A 19,007-nucleotide genomic window follows, 5' to 3' on the forward strand; every position below is an offset into this window, starting at 1 on the left:
TAAAAACAGACTTTTCTAAGCCATGCCAGGCATTAAAGTAGACATATGTTAAAAAGTGCAATGCATGCATGCCTTTATTGGTGATTAATTGAAACAAGCTTACAAGATAAACCCATGCGCCGCTCTGCCTGAGGACTACAATGGTTTCCCCATCAATGAGCATGTCCCTAGTGCAACATCAAAAGCCTTCCCTTGCTTTATCAATAAGAACCTTTCCTTCCCACATCTTCCTGTAACTTGCTTAGCGTTCATGCCATTGATTTTCCAATAACCGCCCCTTACCCTGCGGTGGCTAGCCAGGCTCTGTGATGGCGCAGAGACAAGACACAGACAAGGAACATCACTGATGCATGTTTGAAAATCACAACTGGTGTATTGTGTGGGGTCTTTCTTGGCAGGTTAACAAACTTGTGTGCCTTCACAACTCGTGAGTATGCATATGTGCAGTAAGAGTAAGGGCACCCCTAAGTAGCAGTATTTACAGTTTGGACAGAGTCTGAGCTAATTCCCCCAGGAAACCCTAGAGACCAGGGTCTTCTAAAGGCAAGACCAGGCCTTTGGGCAGGTGATCAGGCATGCTTATAATCAGATGCTTCTTTAGCCTTTAATTCCTGCCTCAGTTGGCCAGTAAATCCCACCTAATGAAAGGACCCATATCTTAAAACTTATCTCATTTTGCATCCCTACAAAATGACATCCAGACCCACTCTCTGACATTGTTCATTAAAACCAAGGCCTTTTCACAAGGTTCAGTCTTATCTGCTTTGTGGTTGGGAGGGGGTCGAGCATAACCTTTTTTTTTTTTTTTGCCACAGAGAAAATAGAAGAGTGAGGAGACTCTGGCATAAAGTCTTTGATGGCAGGTGGCAGTAGGGGGTGAATGCTGCAGTTAGGATCTGTGCATCATCATGCTTTCCCTGAGATCAGCTCAGGAATCCAGCCTTTTCTTCCCTGTGATTATCTCTTATTGTCAACTAAGGCTTGTTTTGGCTGCGCACAGCCTGCTTATTGTCAACTCAGTGGACCCATATTCAGAATTAAAAGGCAAAACAGGGGCAGACGCCATGACAGAATCACTTTTTGTAATGCCAGTATTCAAAAGGCAATTTTTTTTTGTTTCTAAATATTGCAATGTATAACAGTACATAAAGGTAACTTGTAAATAATAACAGTACTAGTCATCTCTAGTGGTCTACTCCATCATTTTTATTTGTGGTTATTAACACAATCAGCACACAAAGACACCAGCCTCCTCCACTTCCCCTCTACTTTGACCGCGTCTCTTTGTCTCCTGGACTCCTTTAGTGCCTCCTAGAGATTAAAGCTTTTCCTACTTTAAACAGGTGTCGCTGAGCCAAGCAGACCTCCTAGAGACAAACAGCATTATATCAGTTGGCCCATCTGCGACTTTCCGACTCCAGACAATCCCATTGCTCATCAGTAACCACTGCAGGTTATTGAATTACACCATCTTGATTTTAAAGGGCAATTCTGTTTTCTGTAAGCACTGGACACACCAAACTATCTCGGCGCTCCAGCACTGATCAAGAGTCATTGTTTTATCCTGTCTGTTGCTAATTGCTTGAGGAATCTTGAGCGGTAATGTGAATTGATGGGTACTGTACTCACCTTTTTTAAACCCGAGGAAAAGAGGAGACTAGAGAACTTTAGAGGTCATTGTTGGCCTTATCCCAGTCTCTTCTCCCTCAAGTCTAACCCTCTGTTTTACACACTGTTGCTTGGCTAGGGTTTCTCCCTTCTTTGGGGGATCGAGGTTTACTGGTCATCTAGTTTACCAAATGAAGCATGGAAGACCATTTAGAGGGACCTCCACAAAACATGAAACACATGAAGGGTAGAGCCAGGTGGGGGGGATTTGAGCCGGGCTCTTAAAAACTAGTTGTACATGTGGTCCTAGTGTTCCCAGGCCTGGTTGAGACAGGCAGTGGAATCTGAAGGAGGGGCCTAATAGATTACAGGAACAAAGTGTGAAAAACTCCATGTTCTGACAGGACACATGGAGATGTTTTCCTATGAGACAGTCCATTTAGACGAGTCACTTTTTCTCCCCCACCCCCCATTTCATTTCATACAGTTTATCCACTTGCTTTTAGTCTGAGGAATCACTGTCTGTTTGACATGTGGCGCGTTTTTTCTTGCATTACTCTCACTGCCCTCAGTCCATTTGTGTGAAATGGCTGTTGAGCTCATAGCCTCTTATTAATGGAGCAGATAATAAATACAGACCAGTAAGGCTAGTATCCCCTCACTCAATATGGCAGCCATCGCTAAATCATGTCTGGCTGTATAAAGCAATCATGTTAATAAGCCAGCCAGTCTAGTATCTTTCATTTTATATGCAAAGTAACTTAAGGGTCACTGAGGTTAGCTTTTGTTGAATGTAAACAAAATAATCAGACAGACCATGCTAGCAGAAATTTGTGTGTATTTATGGTTCTCTATTTAATTTTACTTACTGCTCACGATTGACTCTTCATTTAGCAGACCAAATACAAAATGAGGGTCCTTTATCATGACTTTTTTGTTTTGTTTTTTGCAGTTTGAGTGCACATAGGCTGGGGAGGTCTCAGGTATGTTGCACGGGAAGCAAGCCTCATCAGACATTCATGAAGAGGCAGACAGACATTATCAATCTTTCCTCTCCTTCAGTGCTTTACATGTTAGGGTGTGGGGTAGACTCCATTCTGATCGCAGCTGAAATTTGCATCCCTAAGTAAATAAGTAAATAAATCAAGTGCAAGCGGTGAATGTGCTAATCAACCAGGACATGGCAGTGAGCTCGGTGCCGGGAAACTTTGCTCATGTAATATTCAGTACTGTTGGGTTAAAGGGCAGCCCAGAGTTATTGGTTTCAGCGCGATTGCCCCCTTTAATCAATGTTGGCTGCATCCCTTTAATAAAATTATTAGCTCAGCAGTATCTTGCGCTATCATTTTATCTCTTCTGCGCTCTAAATTGCAGCCTGCGTTGAGTCTCTCAGATGCTCGGGGCATGGCCAGCTCCCGAAAGCTCAGCTCCCATTTATTATTTCAGAGGCAGAGGATGGCTGGAGTGTTTGAAACCAGGCTAAGCGTGGAGGTTATTGGATGCAAGATCTAAACACAGCTGCAGTGAAGTCCCAAACCAGCTTATGTGTTTTGGGTTCATAGAAAATACTGACTTTTATTGCTCATGTTAGCGTCCAGACAAATCTATCTCAATAATGCACATGAATTACATTCTTCTTCTATGTACACCACTGGAGGTGGAGTGGTAACAGTATTACTTTTAAGAATTTCTTTCTTTTTTTAGATACAGTTTTCCCTTTTTTTTTCTTCTAGTTATGTAAATGTACGACGTGCTGATGGGTGGCTTCTCAATGTCTAATTATCTCACAAGGAATCTATTTGATCCATTAAGTTAGACTGTTGATGCCTTTTTTCTGACTGCAAGTTAATTAAAAACGGATGTAGGATTTGCAGAATATAAGATTAGGGGTGTTGTTTGGAAGGTGAAGATAAAAGATGGTACCTTTGTGATATGGCAGGAAGATGAATCGTGGAAGTCTTATTAGTGCTTGTCTCAGGTATTGTGTTTAAGTGCCTAATCTAGCGTAATGAGCATGGTGTCATTTTTCCAATTATATCTCAGACTTTTGTCTCTTACGATACATCGCCATACATTCGCTTGTTTTTTTCTTTCAAACCTTTTTTTCCCATTGTCTTCCTTTCATATTTATAAGTCTGATCTTTCCCTAATTTACATAGAAAATAAATTATGTGCTGTTTGTGTGCTTACTGTCCCAAATACAACTTTAACCTCTTATCGCAATCATTTTGTGTCTCTGCAGGCCTGGATGCGATGAATGCCTCATGTAGGCATCAGCATGGACAGCTGTGAGTCTCCCGTGGTTTCTGGGACAGACGATGGGCTCGGCTCCTCCCAGCAGCAGCAACCACCTCAGCCCTGGAACGATCACAATAGCTCACAGGTCACCTGCACCAACCAGGCACCTTCCCTGGACCCGCTGTCTCTCTCTGGTCCCTACCCCTCTCAGTCCCAAAACTCTATTGCACCTCATGACAGGGTAAGAGAACTACAGTCTCAGCAGCAGCAGCAGCCAAAACAGACATCACCCCAGACCCACCGTGATAGCTCTGCCACAGGCCAGCTGCATCCCAGAGGAGAGGGTCTTGACGAAGAAGACCAAGAGGGAGTGAGCTGTGGAGAAGAGGAAGAATCTGAGGACTTAGATGAAATGGAGATTGACAACTGTTTCCCTAGTCTTCAACCTTTTCCTGGGATGCCAATAGCTTCAGGGGGAGGAGGTATGCCCACTCTTCTGCGACATCAGCCCACACAACAGCAGGGACCACCTGAGAGTGGGAGTGAGGAAGGGGAGGAGGAAGAGGAAGAGGAGAGTAGTGATGTGGAGAACCTGGCTGGAGAGATAGTCTACCAACCAGATGGCTCAGCCTACATTGTGGAGAGCCTCAGTCAGTTGATCCAAAGTAGTGGAGGCATGGTACCCGGCCTGCTTCCTACAAACTCTCTCTCGAGTGGGGGGAAACCAGGGGAACCTGCTGGGACTTCGTCCTCAGTTTACCCACAGATCATCAACACGTTCCACATAGCCTCGTCCTTTGGAAAGTGGTTTGGTAATTCAGACCAAGGTTTCCCCAATACCTCAACAATGGCAGGCCTTAGCCCTGTCCTGCACAGTTTCCGTGTCTTCGATGTGCGGCACAAAAGCAACAAGGATTACCTGAACAGCGATGGGTCTGCCAAGAAGTCCTGTGTATCCAAAGATGTTCCCAACAATGTGGATTTCTCCAAATTTGATGGGCTAGCCCTATATGGCAAGGGTAAGCCCATTCTCATGTGTTTTCTCTGCAAGCTGTCCTTCGGCTATGCCCGTTCCTTTGCCACTCATGCTGTCCACGATCACCGCATGACACTGTGTGAAGATGAGCGGCGGCTGTTAGGAGATAAGCATGCATCTGCCATTATCCAGGGCATTGGGAAGGACAAAGAGCCCCTCATAAGTTTCCTGGAACCAAAAAATAAGAGCACTCCTCTGCCATCTACGCTGCTCCCTCTTAACTCTGGACAGAGCTTCTATGGCACATTTAGTGGTGTCCATCTAGAGCCTGGAAGCAGCAGTGGGGGCAGTGAGACCCTCCTGAACAAAGACTCTGACTCTGGCCTCCAGCAACAGCAGCAGCAACAAACCCCATTAGGCTCAGTGCTTTCTCTTGGAGGGCTGAGCATTCCCAAAGCGCCCACTCTTACCTCATCCCCAGGCTCTGCCAAAGACTCCAGTGCCCTGCCCAAACAGGGAGGGAGAACAGAGGAGCCTGCTGGGAAAGAGTTGGCTTGCAAGGGAGAAGATGGGAACACTAAGGGACATGAAAGCAAGGCACACTTATCCAGCCAGACCGGGGGCTCTGAGGAGGACGAGGAACTGTTATTAGGGGCAGAGGAAGATGAGGCAGAAAGCACTGCAATGGCCTGTGGTGGTAACAGTAGCAGCGGTGGGGGTGAAGCGGGGGAACCAGCTGTCTCAAACCAAAGCATTTCCAAATCTCCTTTATTAATGCCTAGTAGCACTCTCCAGCCTTCTCCCTGCACCTCTGCAGTCAGTTCCACACTTAACAGCAAAGCCCTTGCTTCCATTTCCTCCTCTGTCAAGGAAGAGGGTTCAATTGCAGATGGTGGAGGGAGGACCTCAGAGCTCCCTCTGAGCTTTAACTGCCAGGGACCTACTGTTCCCATGGCACTGGTGACAGCTGCCGTCAGAAGGAGCGAGGATGAAACTTCTGGCACTTCCTCCTCGCCTCTGTCCACCAATGCTGCTCCTGATGAAAGTGCCAATCGAGATAGTGCCACAGCTCCAGAACCAAATGATTGCCCTGCAGAGGGAGAGGAGGAAAATGGAGCCCTTCTGCATCATCACCACGTGCACCACCATCATCATCACCTCCACCCTTCATCTCATGGCCACTCGCACCCCCTCCCAGGGGGTTCCTGTGACATAACAGGAATGGGTGAGTGTTCACAGAACCATGGGCCCAGTGGCAGTGGAGTTAGTGGGGTCGAATGCCCTAAATGTGACACTGTTCTGGGTTCCTCACGTTCTTTGGGTGGTCACATGACCATGATGCATTCACGCAATTCATGCAAGACACTCAAGTGTCCCAAATGCAACTGGCATTACAAGTACCAGCAGACTCTGGAGGCCCACATGAAAGAGAAGCACCCAGACTCTGGAGGCTCTTGCGTATACTGCAGCAGTGGTCAGAGCCACCCTCGTCTGGCTCGTGGAGAAAGCTATACCTGTGGATACAAGCCCTTCCGGTGTGAGGTATGTAGATAACTTTTTGTTGATTTAGGTGCATGTTATATAGCAGCTAAGGATATTAAATTTGTGTCTGTATCATTTTATCACAGTTTAAGAAAAACTGATCTTGTATTTCGTAGGTGTGTAACTACTCCACCACCACAAAGGGGAACTTAAGCATCCACATGCAGTCAGACAAGCACCTGAACAATATGCAGACACTGCAGAATGGAGGCTCCATTGGGTCTGCACAGGACCAGGTGTTTGGACATACACCAGGAGGAGTGGTGGCTGTCCCGTCAGTCACCCAGGCCAGTAGCCATCACCCTCCCCACCACCATCCTTCACAATCCTCCACTCACATGTCCGGACCTTGTGGGGTCCCCTCCCCAACCAAGCCGAAGAGCAAACCTTCTTGGAGGTGTGAGGTGTGTGACTACGAGACCAATGTGGCGCGGAACCTTCGTATTCACATGACTAGTGAAAAGCACATGCACAACATGATGCTGCTCCAGCAGAATGTGACTCAGATGCAGCACGGGCGACTTGGCTTGGGTGCTATGCCTTCGCCCTCTGAGGCTGAGCTCTACCAGTATTACCTGACGCAGAACATGAGCCTTCCACCAAGCCTCAAGATAGACCCAGCTGGAGCTGAGGCCCAGTTCCTGATGGGGAGCTTTCACCTAGATCCGAACATGGCTGCCTTGGCTCCTGCACTTGGTATGTCCCATTTGGTTCTCAAAAGCATTTCCCCACAAAAAAGAAAAAACAATGACTAGACCTTTTAGCTGAACTATATCTTGATTCCTAATTTATTCATTTACACGAACACAAGACAATAATGCAAAATTTTATCAAATGAAAAACAAACCAAAGCGATAAGCTGCAATACAATATGCTGTACTCCGGCATATCACGGATTTGTACTTAGGCAGCTGCTTTGTTCTCATGCCATAAGATATGTGTTTACCAGCAATGGTAGAATGTTCTAGTGCACAAGGCCAGCATAACATTTTTTTTCTCATAATAAATGTGCCAGGCAGCATACAGAAAGCAAAAGATTATTTATTTCCCTACTCGTGCAATCTTTTACAGGGCACTCAAATGACAGTGTGTTGATATGATTTAGCAGAATTTTGAAGCTCACTGTGTGATATCCATACAAGGTGATTTAGAAGGCCAAACATGTATAATCTATGCTTTTCCCCCTCCTTTCCACACAGTCAACCAGCCTTAGCTTTTTACTTTCAAACTGCTGCTGAACTTCACCACTGGAGTTCTCCGTTTCTTCCAAGTCAGTAATTTCAGCTATAAATTTAATCTTGGTCAAAGAAGGGAGGTTAGAGGCCTCAGCAAGGGTAATTCAGCAGCATAGCAAAGTGTTTGTAGGACCAGTTACAACCACACAGTTTGTACAGACTTGTTTCAACTGTCACCAGTTTGAAGACACAAACAAGAATTTATTGCTGTGACTAATTTTTTTTCCCTCTTCTGCCATCTGGTTCATTTTCCTGTGAGGTGAGTAGTAATAAGCATATTGCAAGAGAGGCAATAATTACACAGTCTGGGCCCATAAACTGCAGTAGTGTTATCCATGGTCACACTTTAAGGAACTCTTAACGCTATCATACACAAACACTCTGATATTAACGGTACCACCATATAATACATAAGGCTCAGTACGAGATCCCTAAACAAACAGACACAGAGGTGCACTTTTTATGCTCTCATTCTGGATTTCTTTTTCTTTTTTTTTACTGTAGGGTGTATTTCTAAAGAGGTTCAATTTATGGCAAGTGCTGACCTCAGGTTATATCAGCTTCTTTCTTATCCTCGCTCCCAAAACTCAGGACTACAGCCCTGATAAAGACAATACGAGATCAAGAACAGGAGTTAAAGAGAGGTGCAACTTTTACTTCTCTGTCCTGAAATATGGTTACAGCACACCGTGGAGCAATACAATTGTCAAGTCAGATGGTTATATACCTAAAATATTTGTCTTGAAAACAGTCTGATCAAATGGAAAGATTCAGTCTTTTACCTTTTTTTCTTTTCAAGAATCCCCTAGCACAAAAAAAGGATGGCCTAATATACAGAGGTTCACATTAAAATAGTTTGAATATAAAGCAGCCTATATTAAACAAAAGCTTGGTCTGATGACATGCAATCAAAATTTAGTTGTGGACAAGAGGTCTATGGTAAATAATGAAATCTTGATAGTAACAGACAATGAGAGAAAAGGGAAGTGCAAGGGGGAAAAAAAGCAGGTAGGTACAGTATAATGACATATGTGTGCATCTGTGGTTTTGTATGATTGAGCATAAAGAGCCATGACTGGGGAGCTGGGTCTGTGAGTGATTTCACAGGGCTTCTCAAAGGTCTCCCTCTCCTGGCTATAAAAACTCAGGTAATGGAGAAAAGTCCAAGAACAGGCTGCATACTGCAGCAATAAATAAAAAGAAGCTGCTGGAATTAATTTAGTGTAAAGCCAGGCAGGGTCAAGCCTGCATGCTCAGTCTGGCCAGTGAAAGATTAAAGATCAGCAAGCAAAGGCAAAAACACCGGCTCTTACCTCGTTTTTTTAGCATTCATTTTTTTCCCAGACTCTACAGACATCAATTATGTGGTCGGTGTCATAAGATATGTGCTTGCAGTTTTTTGTGTTTTTTCCCCCTCTGCTCTATGGTTCGACTCAGTACCAAGCAGACTTAATCTGTTAGGTGTTAGAGGTAATCTGAAGAGAAAGGTGGAAAAGAATCCAAGGAAAGTAGTGTAAATTAAAAAGAATAAAAAGCATCATTGTGTGAACAAGGGGAGTGGGGTTGATTCACGGTATTTTGAGCTTGGAAAGTCTTTACTGTAATTAGAAAACACGTTGCTTTTTTCTGTTGACCTTTAGAGTTGATTTACAGGCAGGAGATGAAAGAGCATCAGCCCAAACAGTGAAAATGTGCATGTTCATTTTCTGCATTGGAAAACTTTTGTAGAAATGTTCAGGCGCTCTTGTTTCCTAGCTCAGAGCTATTTGTTGGCTAGAGACAAACAAAAATAAGCATTATCCTTCACATAATATCATACCTACCAGACACATTCTTTTAAGCTTGTGTTTACTTGAAATAGCCATCTAGACTGTATGCTTTGAATAGGTCTCAGCTGATGATACTGTTCTCTTCTCTTTGTTTTGTTTTCTCTTCGTGTGTTTGCTTTGTTCTAGTAGGTGGGGAAATCCCTATGGATGTGCGGCTAGGTGGTGGGCAGTTGGTGTCCGAAGAACTGATGACCCTGGGAGAAAGTTTATCACAGACTATAGATCCCTCTCTCAAGCTCTTTCAGTGCGCTGTGTGTAACCGCTTCACCACTGATAACCTGGATGTGCTTGGCATGCATATGGGAGCTGAACGGAGCCTGCCGGAGGAGGAGTGGCGTGCCGTTGTTGGAGACTCGCATCAGTGCAAGTTGTGCCACTACACTACTCAGCTCAAGGCCAACTTCCAGCTGCACTGCAAAACAGACAAGCATGTGCAAAAGTACCAGCTTGTGGCCCACATCAAAGAAGGGGGCAAAGGCAACGAATGGCGCCTGAAATGTGTGGCCATAGGCAATCCGGTGCACCTAAAGTGCAATGCCTGTGACTACTACACTAATAGCCTGGAGAAGCTGAGGATGCACACTGTCAATTCCCGCCATGAGGCTAGCCTTAAACTGTACAAGGTCAGTGATCCACAAGTTTGTTTTTTATTTTTATTTTTTTATCAAACCCATTATTCAGCCTTGTCCTGTTCATGCAACACAGCTGCCGATTTACAATTCTGTCATTAACGCATCATTTGAAGTGTTTTAATACAGACTCAGTGTCACATTTGACATAATTTTTAGTCTTTGAACTTCAGAACTTTGTTTTGCTAAAAATGCAAAACAAATCTTAAAAACGAATCCCCGTTAAAGCAATGCTTCTCTGCAACACACAGTACATGTTTTAGCTTTGCACCGTTACTCGGTGCGCTCCAGAGGCATGAATGAAAGCTTTGTCGTGTAGCTGTTGCCTTCCCAGTTGTCATATAGAAGCAGGGCCCCACTGCTGCAATGAGAAGAACATGCAGGACAGAACAGGCGTAGCTGTTTTGGAAGCTTGGGCCTGAATCACTTGGAGACGAATGAAGAAGTGTTAGGAGACAGAGGTTTGGTGCTAATACTCCTCGGAGCGGGAAAGGCTGAATTGTTCTCGACAGCCGTATTGATTTTTGCTGGACTTGGAGCTTCACCTTCTCCTCTAATCATTCCATAATAGCCAGTGGATGAACACTCTCCGAACAAATGGCCATAAATCTAACAGGCCTGATTCCACTTAGGTACCTATCCTGTGTGTCTGCGGCTTCGGCCACTCTGTGCTTAACCCAAACTGGCATAGTTGCGCACACACGCACAGATAACAAAACACATACCAACACTGACCAAACATACTTGCTATAAGCATACACTACACACACAACAGGATCCAACACAAAGCACTGAATGCTGCCTAATAGATGTCATCCTTATTTGTAATCTAGCTTCAGCATCCTTGTTTGAGTATTTAAAGAACTCAGTTGACAGTGCAATGGAGGTATTAAAAGGTATGTGAAAAATGTGCTACTTCAAGCATGGTGTTTTAACCGCATTAAAAACTAAGGTGAAGTGGTCATTTTGAACCTCTTCAAAAATCTTGTCCATTTGAAAATCATTCAGCATTATGAATGTTTGTCAGGCCGGCTGAAATGACAGCCGTGTTTCCTCCTCACAGCTTCTTTGTATTGAAGTAACAGCAAAATTAAAAAAAAATAAATCAATTTTCATTTTTTCTTAAAGGGGAAGGTGTGAAGCGGGGCTTCTGTTGCTACTTTAAAGAGGTCAGGAGGTGTTTAGCTTGTCATTCTGTGGTTTGCTCCATGACAAGAGAGATCACAGGGACATTTTTAGATTAGCGTTATAGCATTATAGCGTCATTTTTAGTTTCATATTTATATTCTTGCACTATATTAAGAATTATTTTAATTCCCTTCAGTATAATCCTTATTTATCTTAAGGGGTTTGGGTGCAGCCTCCTCTACCTTAAAGACCCTCCTTATTTTAAGCCACCTTTCTTCTGATTGGCTGCCCCTTGCAAACTCAAGGTTTAAACTGCAGGAAGGCAGTGCTGCTGTGCTCATAGCCAGAGCTGGCTACTTTAGGGAACTCTTAATGCTATCATACACAAACACTCTGATATTAACATTTTAGTGTAAACACATAGTCTGTGAATTTGTCAGGTCAGTGCATGTGTTTCCCAGTCTTTGGTCCTCCTCTCTTAACCTTAGCTTCTGGATTTACTGGGCCAAATTCCAATAACAGTCTCCCATTAGAAGAAAATGGACCAGCTCTGGCTTACTTTCCCTCATGCTTACACTTTTTTGAGAAAGATCCATGTTTTGCTTTGCCGCATAGAGTATAACTTCTTCTACATCTTTGTGCTTCAACTGTAGTGCAAACCCCAAAAAAATCTCCCCTATTTCTTTGTCTGTGCAAGTTTTAGGAGAGAAGAGACATGTCACACTGCTCTTTGGGCTGTGGGGGATTAAATATGTACAACACATCCAGGCATGATCATTTTTTATGACTTAAGCCTCTTAAGATGGCTCCATATTTCTTAAAACCAATTGATCTTCTGACTGGGAGTATGTGCATTTGTCCAGAAATTACCTGCTCTCTCAAGAGAACATAGTGGTCTTTTTAAGCTCTTCTCATCCCAGACCTTACTCCAAAACCTAAATGTTCATGAGTCAACAAGAATTAATACAGTGTTTTACAACTCATCAATGTTTAACAGACAAGCACATGGTTTTAAGGTTTTTTCACTGTAGTGGCTCCCCACTTGACAATGTCAGTTTTCTTACCATTTTGAATTTACTGTCCTGGTAGAGATACTGACAGACAGAAAACCACATTGCCCTAAAAGCCTGTAAAACCAACTTGGTATATTATGCATGCGCAAAAAAAGAAAAAATCACCATTCATTTATGCTTCCCCAAAGAAATCTGATGCAAATAGCACCATTTTTAACCTTTTTGGGGAGAAAATAAATCATCAAGTCAGCATAAACAGGCCGTAAGATGTGGGAGATGCTTGGGACACTTCACCCAAATCAAACTGGTTTGCATTAAACAGGCCCTTTGTGTGCACAGCTCCATATAAATTGGAGCCTGTAATTACTGGAATTAAAAAGGAAGGTTTAAACTGAGGGCTAAGCTGGATGGGATAATTTGAGAGTCTGTGGTATGCGGCCCATATTAGGGCTTTCTAAAAATATCACCCCCACCACCCCATGTATTGGAATGTTCCAAAAGACCACAGAACGATCCAGCAAGTCATCCTGACCACTAGACCACCACACAGTGGGGGGTGATGCTCTTTTCCCCTGTGTGCTGTGCTCTCAGTTCAGAGATACCAATTCTGAAGTCTGTGAGTTCTGCTTCAGTCCCCTGTGCACTGAAACTAACTTATACCTTCTCTTTTTCCCATGGATCATGGGGATTTTGGTCGCTCTGATGACAGCATGATGATCGCCCATCTGCTCACAAGATGGTCACTCCTAGAGAACCCTCCACTGGCTAATGTGATATACATACAGCTCTCCACTCAGGCCTTGGGGCTTCACTGTGTTTTAGTGTGGAGGTGAGAGACTCATCTAGCTCCAGGCCCGACTGCTTTGGCCAGACAGAAAGGGTGGGGACTAACCAGGCCAAGCCACAGGCCTCAGCTTCCAGTCAAGGGTTGGGGGAAAGGGGAGGAGCATCGGGGGTTAGCTGGCTACCTTCCTTGTCTCGGGGGCCGGTGCAATCGGCGGTAATTGAGATTGATTGGATGTTATTTTTCCTCTTGCAAATGTAGTCCATTAGCTTGGCACATGCATAATCAGTTTAGAGCGCAGTTAGCCGAATGTAATCATGTTCCTCGGTGTCTGCTAGCACAAAATCCACTCCAGATGCCGCTTGGCCATGGAAAGACGGGGGGGAAAGTGCCGTCACTATCAGATGGGGAATCTTTAACCAAGCAAGTCCTGAAATCCCTTCCTCTGTTCTGCTCCTTCCCTACTGAGCACAGAGGAGTGTTAAAACATTCAACTCCCTCTTTTCTGCCTTACACAGCCGGTCGCAGGGACTGTCCCATGCCTTACCGTTAAGAACAGGGCTTTTGATCATATGTTCTGCCCATTAACGGACAGAAAACATCTGTAACTTGTGTAGAGTTACTGCTCTTATTTTACCCCTCAGTGCAATCCAAAAGAATCAGTGAACACTGAGGAAAGAAAATGTCCACACTCTGCAGAGAGCAAATAATCATGATGAAACATAATAGAGGAAAAGAGGCCGTAATGTAAATGAAGGGATTAGTGGTTACATGAAAAGGCATTAAGGTGTTTCACTGATGATGCTACTCAGCAGAAGCACTGGCTTCTCAGATGCGGGAATCCAAGCAATGATGACCGCTCCCTGTTAATGATCAGAACTACTGGGATTGACTCGAGTCTTCTTGGACTATGCATTGGAATGCAGTTGGAGAACAACCACAAATAGGTTATGGATTTGATTCCAACTCTGGAAAAATGTTGTAGTTTTGCAATCAAATAATGCTGATGTGTATTTTGGATGTGTCTGGTTGATTTGGTCTTGGTCCAAGAGCTCTCTAGCGGAGAGTAAGGCAACTTATGGCATCCTACAGTAGGTAAGGTGGGTTTGTTGAATTGTTGTTAAGTTCTCGCTTTACTTGCCGACTGGGCTTGTCGTGATTATATCTTTCTCCCAGTGTCTTAAACTTTTCTCACGAATGTGCCCAAATTCTTACTCTCATTGCTATTAAGACAAAAAATATAACGTAAGGTAATCTGAGGTGTCCAAAACTTGGGCGAGTGGGTGCCTCGCTTTACCCTCTCACGTATGACGCATTTCTCTATGAGGGGGACTAGTAGGTGGTGGATGGAGAGACAGACAGGAGTGAGGGTGGTGGTGGGGGTGCTAGAGGATACACTGCTAATTATCATGGCTAGCCTATGATTGTTCAGTAATAGTGCTCAGTGGGAAAGGTTGCAGCAGTTCCAGGAAGAGCTGAGCTCTGATTTACTGGTACTACCACTCTAATAAAGCGCTCACTGCACATCCTGGGAGACAGCCCATTCTCTCCTTTCACATGCACAAGTGTGTGAATGCACACACAAACAGACAGACGAACAGGCAGGCGCACACACAGAGCAGCCGTGTCATCTAAAATGCCATAGGGCACATGAAAGGTATCTTTTCAGTAGTTCATAGAGAAGTTCTGTGTCGGCCCCTGCCTCTGTTTACTCCCCAGTTAACATTGTTATGATCCAGAACCCTGGTTACACTCTTTGTTTCAGTAGTCACCTGCAGGGTCTTAAACTCTTGCATCTTACTTCAAACAAATCTCACTTACTCAGTGGTGGGTGAAACAAGGAAGGAGCATTACAGCACAGAGAACCAGGGTGGATTTAAGAGAGCGGCTGTTAGGCATGTAAGGGGGAGCTAGCAGGGGTTAGTGTTTGGCTGTGTGCAAAAATTTCACAACTCTTCTAGCTCCCACCCCTTGAGAAGGCCAGAGAAAGGGTCAGGCTTTGACCCGTGGCACAGCTGTTGCTGCTGGTGGTGTTGATTGTATGTGCACAAGCCCTACTGTGGGTGTTGCTGGGGCTTACTCAGTGACAGTGAATGAAAGCAAAAAGGGAGGAAGGAGAAAGCTCCTTTGACAGGGGAGGATAGACTTTTCTCAGCTCTCAGCTTTTTTCCCCTCAGTTGCTAGATTTAAAAATCTGGTGGATTATAAACCAGGTGCTCAGTCCGGGGTTTGTTTTAGATAGAGTGACACATTTTCTGTGTTCTTTGGTAATTTCCTGTTCCTAAAGCTCTTTGTGTTTTGATTGTCTGCTGTTATGTTATTTTTTTCATTTGTTGTTATATGACTTTTTTTATGTGTGTGTTTTTGGGCAAGAGAGAAGTGGATAAAGTGTAGGTTATGGGTTTGTTAAAGTAAACAGATATGAGGCACAGGTTTTTGTGACTAGGTTCATTGGTTTCAGACAGAGATAAGCTCCACTTTGCCTCACTGTAGATTTACACCACAAAGCACTTGCCTAAAGTGACAAAACCACTGTGCATCTCCCACCAAATTTGTAGGTTTTTTTTTTCAATTAAGTAATTGTTTAAAAAAATATTGTTACATTCACTTTTCTTTCTTTCTTTTGCTTTTTTTCTTTTTTTTTTCAATTCTACAGTGGAAATCGTTTTTTCAAAAGTAACTCAAAACATGGAGAGTGAAACTGTGGAGATGTGGATTTGCATAAAGTTTTATATGTGCTTTTATTTAATTTAAATTTTATTTTTTAGGGGGGATTCCCAGCTAAGTCCTCTTCCTGCCTGTTAGAAATTCTCGAACCTCACTGCAGAGCTGTTAACATTATTACCAACACACTGATTCTCTCACTAAATCAAAAGGTCAGGCTCCCAAGCCCATAAAGCCTTCCCGGCTTCAATTTATTTTAAAATTTTGCAATTGTGACAGTAAAACAGTAAAATGAAGTTCTTAATTTGATCGTAGGAGATGGAGAGATTATTGAGCGAGCATTTACATCTTGGACAAACTTCTCACCTGCTAAAGTTCTGTAAAGATGATATTTCAAGCGAGTTGTTTCTGTCTTTCTTTACTAATTCCACAAAACCTTACTTCAAAGGTGCCTGGCAATGATATACCTTTTTGTTTTTAAAATGACCCCCTTATCAGCCTCTATAATCAGCAGTTTTTACAGTGTCTTTGAACATAAATATTTGATAGTCATATTTCTTCTTCAAAAAGACCCTTGTATCAGTCCATGTAATCAACAGCTTCTGCAGTGTCTTCAAATCTATAAATTTGATAGTCAAACTGTAGTAAAATGAGTTGCCATGTGGACTGACTGTCATCTGAAAATAAGTAAATTGCTGTAAATCCCCGGCTTGAAGTAAAGACTTTTCACGTTATTCTCACAATCAGTATTCTGCAGTATTCTTAAAGTATTTATGGTTTCCATCTGATTTCCACAAGACATTAATAGTAGTGCTGATGTTAATTCTCTCCTATTTTGGAAATATGACTAGCCTAGACAGCAGTTTAACAGAATTTCTTTTTCTTAAATGTTGCTGTGTGTGATTCACAAAGCAGAATTTCCTGCTCATATACTTATGATGTATTGTGAGTGTATGCAAAACTGCTATGTGGCTCTTAGCTCGACTCAGTTGAGTTTCAGACTTCAAGTTCTTTAGGCCCAGTTGGTCAACAGATCAGGTGGTGTATAGCCACCACACCTGAAAGACCAACAGTGTCAGTTTACAGGTAAATGCTACTCTGGGGCGCCACACCAGGGCTCCTGTGAATCTCTGCAGCGTAGCTCCTAAGCTAAGGGGATGGAGAGACAGAAGCAGGCAAGCTTACTGACTGTGTGCCATCAATACATCAGTGGCTTAGCCACCAGATTAATGGCCTCCGTGTGGTCTGGGCCACAAAACTACTCAGTTTTGAGGTCTGTGTTTAGTGCAGCTGTACATTAAAGTGGGGGTAAAGAGAGATGAGAGGAGGGAGAGGATTTAGGTGCCAGGATGAGCACACAGGGACTGGTATTCTGTTTGGGTTTGGCCAGCAGGGCAGAGTCATGGGACAGCAACACTCTACAGAGGGATGGATACATGCCCCTAAGTGTTGTAACATTTCCCTTGCCTTGTAACCTTCCCGTTTTGACTAAAAAAGGATGTTTGAGTACCAAATGCTTTGTTATTACTAAGTAAGTATTTTTTTTATATACTTGATATTGATTTATATGCACTTCATAACATACAGTTATTTGACAGCCTTGTGAGACCCTTGCTTTCCTTCCTGTAGAGCAATTGCTCCTAAGTTGTTTCCCAGTTGTTATTTGTCTTAACAAATCAGACCCTAAGGTTGTTCCATTTTGCGATGCATTGATTACCGATGGATTTTAGAACTTCAGCAGTATGTTACCTGGATTTCTGACAGGTCATAGGGATAATGCTGATAGATGTTTTCCTTAAGGCATCCTATTTTGTATGGATTGTGTAACACAAAATGTAATGTGGTGTCCTCAGCGCATTGGAAAGTCCGATTTACCCATCTGTGGCTACTACTGAGGATTCATTTAAAAAAAAAAATCATCCACCAGTTTCCCGGGACTACAATTTTTATTTGAAACTGTGGGACCTCAGGGTTTTTTTTCCCTTGTGTCAAGAGAGAATAGCCATCTCTTCCTGAAGTTCATGGCTCTGGTTGTCCATCCATGTTTTGCCTAATTGCTGTGTGCTGGAGTCCAAGGTTAGAACTGGGAGCTGTAAATCCCTCAGTCTTATGCAGCCAATGTTTTCTCCAGATGTAGAAGAAAAGATTTCATCCTTTTGTAATTAAGCGGTGCAGCCCAGGGTGTAATGCGGTTTTTATTAGTGGTTCTGGAAAAGATCATTTTGCACCTTGTTTTCTCATTATGGCTTTTATTCTTGAATACAAAAGATGGATAAAATGATGGGATGAAAACCAAAGAAGCAGCAGAGAATAGAATCCCCTGTTTAAATTATTATATGGAAATTATAAGGTAGTGATGTAAGGGGTAGCTCTATGGGTGTGTGGGGGTGCAGACACAAAAGGAGACAAAGGCATAGTTTTGAAACTCAACTTAGTGCGTCACATGAAAGATGCCAGAAAGAAAGTTTGTATTATTATTTTTTTTTTTAATCCCAGGAATTTTCCCAAACGTTATCTCTCCCATGGGTGCCATCTTCTACACCTGTGTTCTACTTTAAACTTACTTCTGAAATAAGAGCGAAGGGTGAGTCAGGAAAAGTGATTGTAAGTGAAAGACAGCTTTAAGAGTTGGGGACAAGAATGCTCTTCAGCTTCTCAAGGGCACTGATATTTTATGGCCCTCACATTCCTTCATGACACACTGATGCCCAGAATAGACAGAGAGAGAGAGTGACAGACAGAAAAAAGTTTAACTACCATGCCTTTTAAACCCCACCCCCAGCATATCATCTCTCTTGCCTATTCACCTTCACCTCACCCTGCTTCATTTATGTGGCAAACCTCTGGGTCACCCTCACACTTTTCTGCTACTTGGCAAAGCTAATGAAAGCAAGGGATTCAAGTGCAGGCTTTTGTTCAGCATAAGTACTTTCACACGTTTGTGTTTTAAAATTTTCTTTTCAGTCTTCACATGGATTTGCAGAGCATTCTTTCCTCTGAGATCTCTGAGACAGCAGAGGAAGTCCTCATAGCCACTGAACTCTTAAACTCACAGATAATATACTATCATCCTTCACTGCCAGCCCCACAACTTTTTTTTTTTAATAATTTCACCACAGTCAACAGTACCCGTAAAAATTAAGGTCTGCTGAATAATTCAAACTCTGATTCTTCCTTCAGATGGCCTATCTCTGTCACAAGATAGGAATTTACTTAATTTATGCTTGTTAGGTTGGAATAGTCATGTTAAAATAATTTGAACCATAAGGACTGTCTGTGTAGCTACTGTTAAAACGAGAACTCCGGGAGCCGTTAAAGTTTGGACATGAAATTGTGAGATCTGGAATGCAAATGATTATTC

The 19,007-nt window shown here is 43.2% G+C and overlaps 1 protein-coding gene across 1 annotated transcript in view; it reads left to right on the plus strand.

The window, feature by feature from the left end:
- Nucleotides 1–19,007, plus strand: part of zfhx3 (zinc finger homeobox 3) — a 135,818-nt gene that overhangs the window by 42,058 nt on the left and 74,753 nt on the right. Inside the window, 3 exon segments of the mRNA XM_040011218.1 lie at nt 3,851–6,364; nt 6,481–7,060; nt 9,555–10,051. Of these exon segments, the coding sequence (XP_039867152.1) occupies nt 3,866–6,364; nt 6,481–7,060; nt 9,555–10,051 (3,576 nt within the window). The 5' untranslated portion in view covers nt 3,851–3,865.

Source organism: Simochromis diagramma, unplaced genomic scaffold (assembly GCF_900408965.1).
Source record: "Simochromis diagramma unplaced genomic scaffold, fSimDia1.1 OVJJ01000603.1, whole genome shotgun sequence".
NCBI lineage: Eukaryota > Metazoa > Chordata > Actinopteri > Cichliformes > Cichlidae > Simochromis > Simochromis diagramma.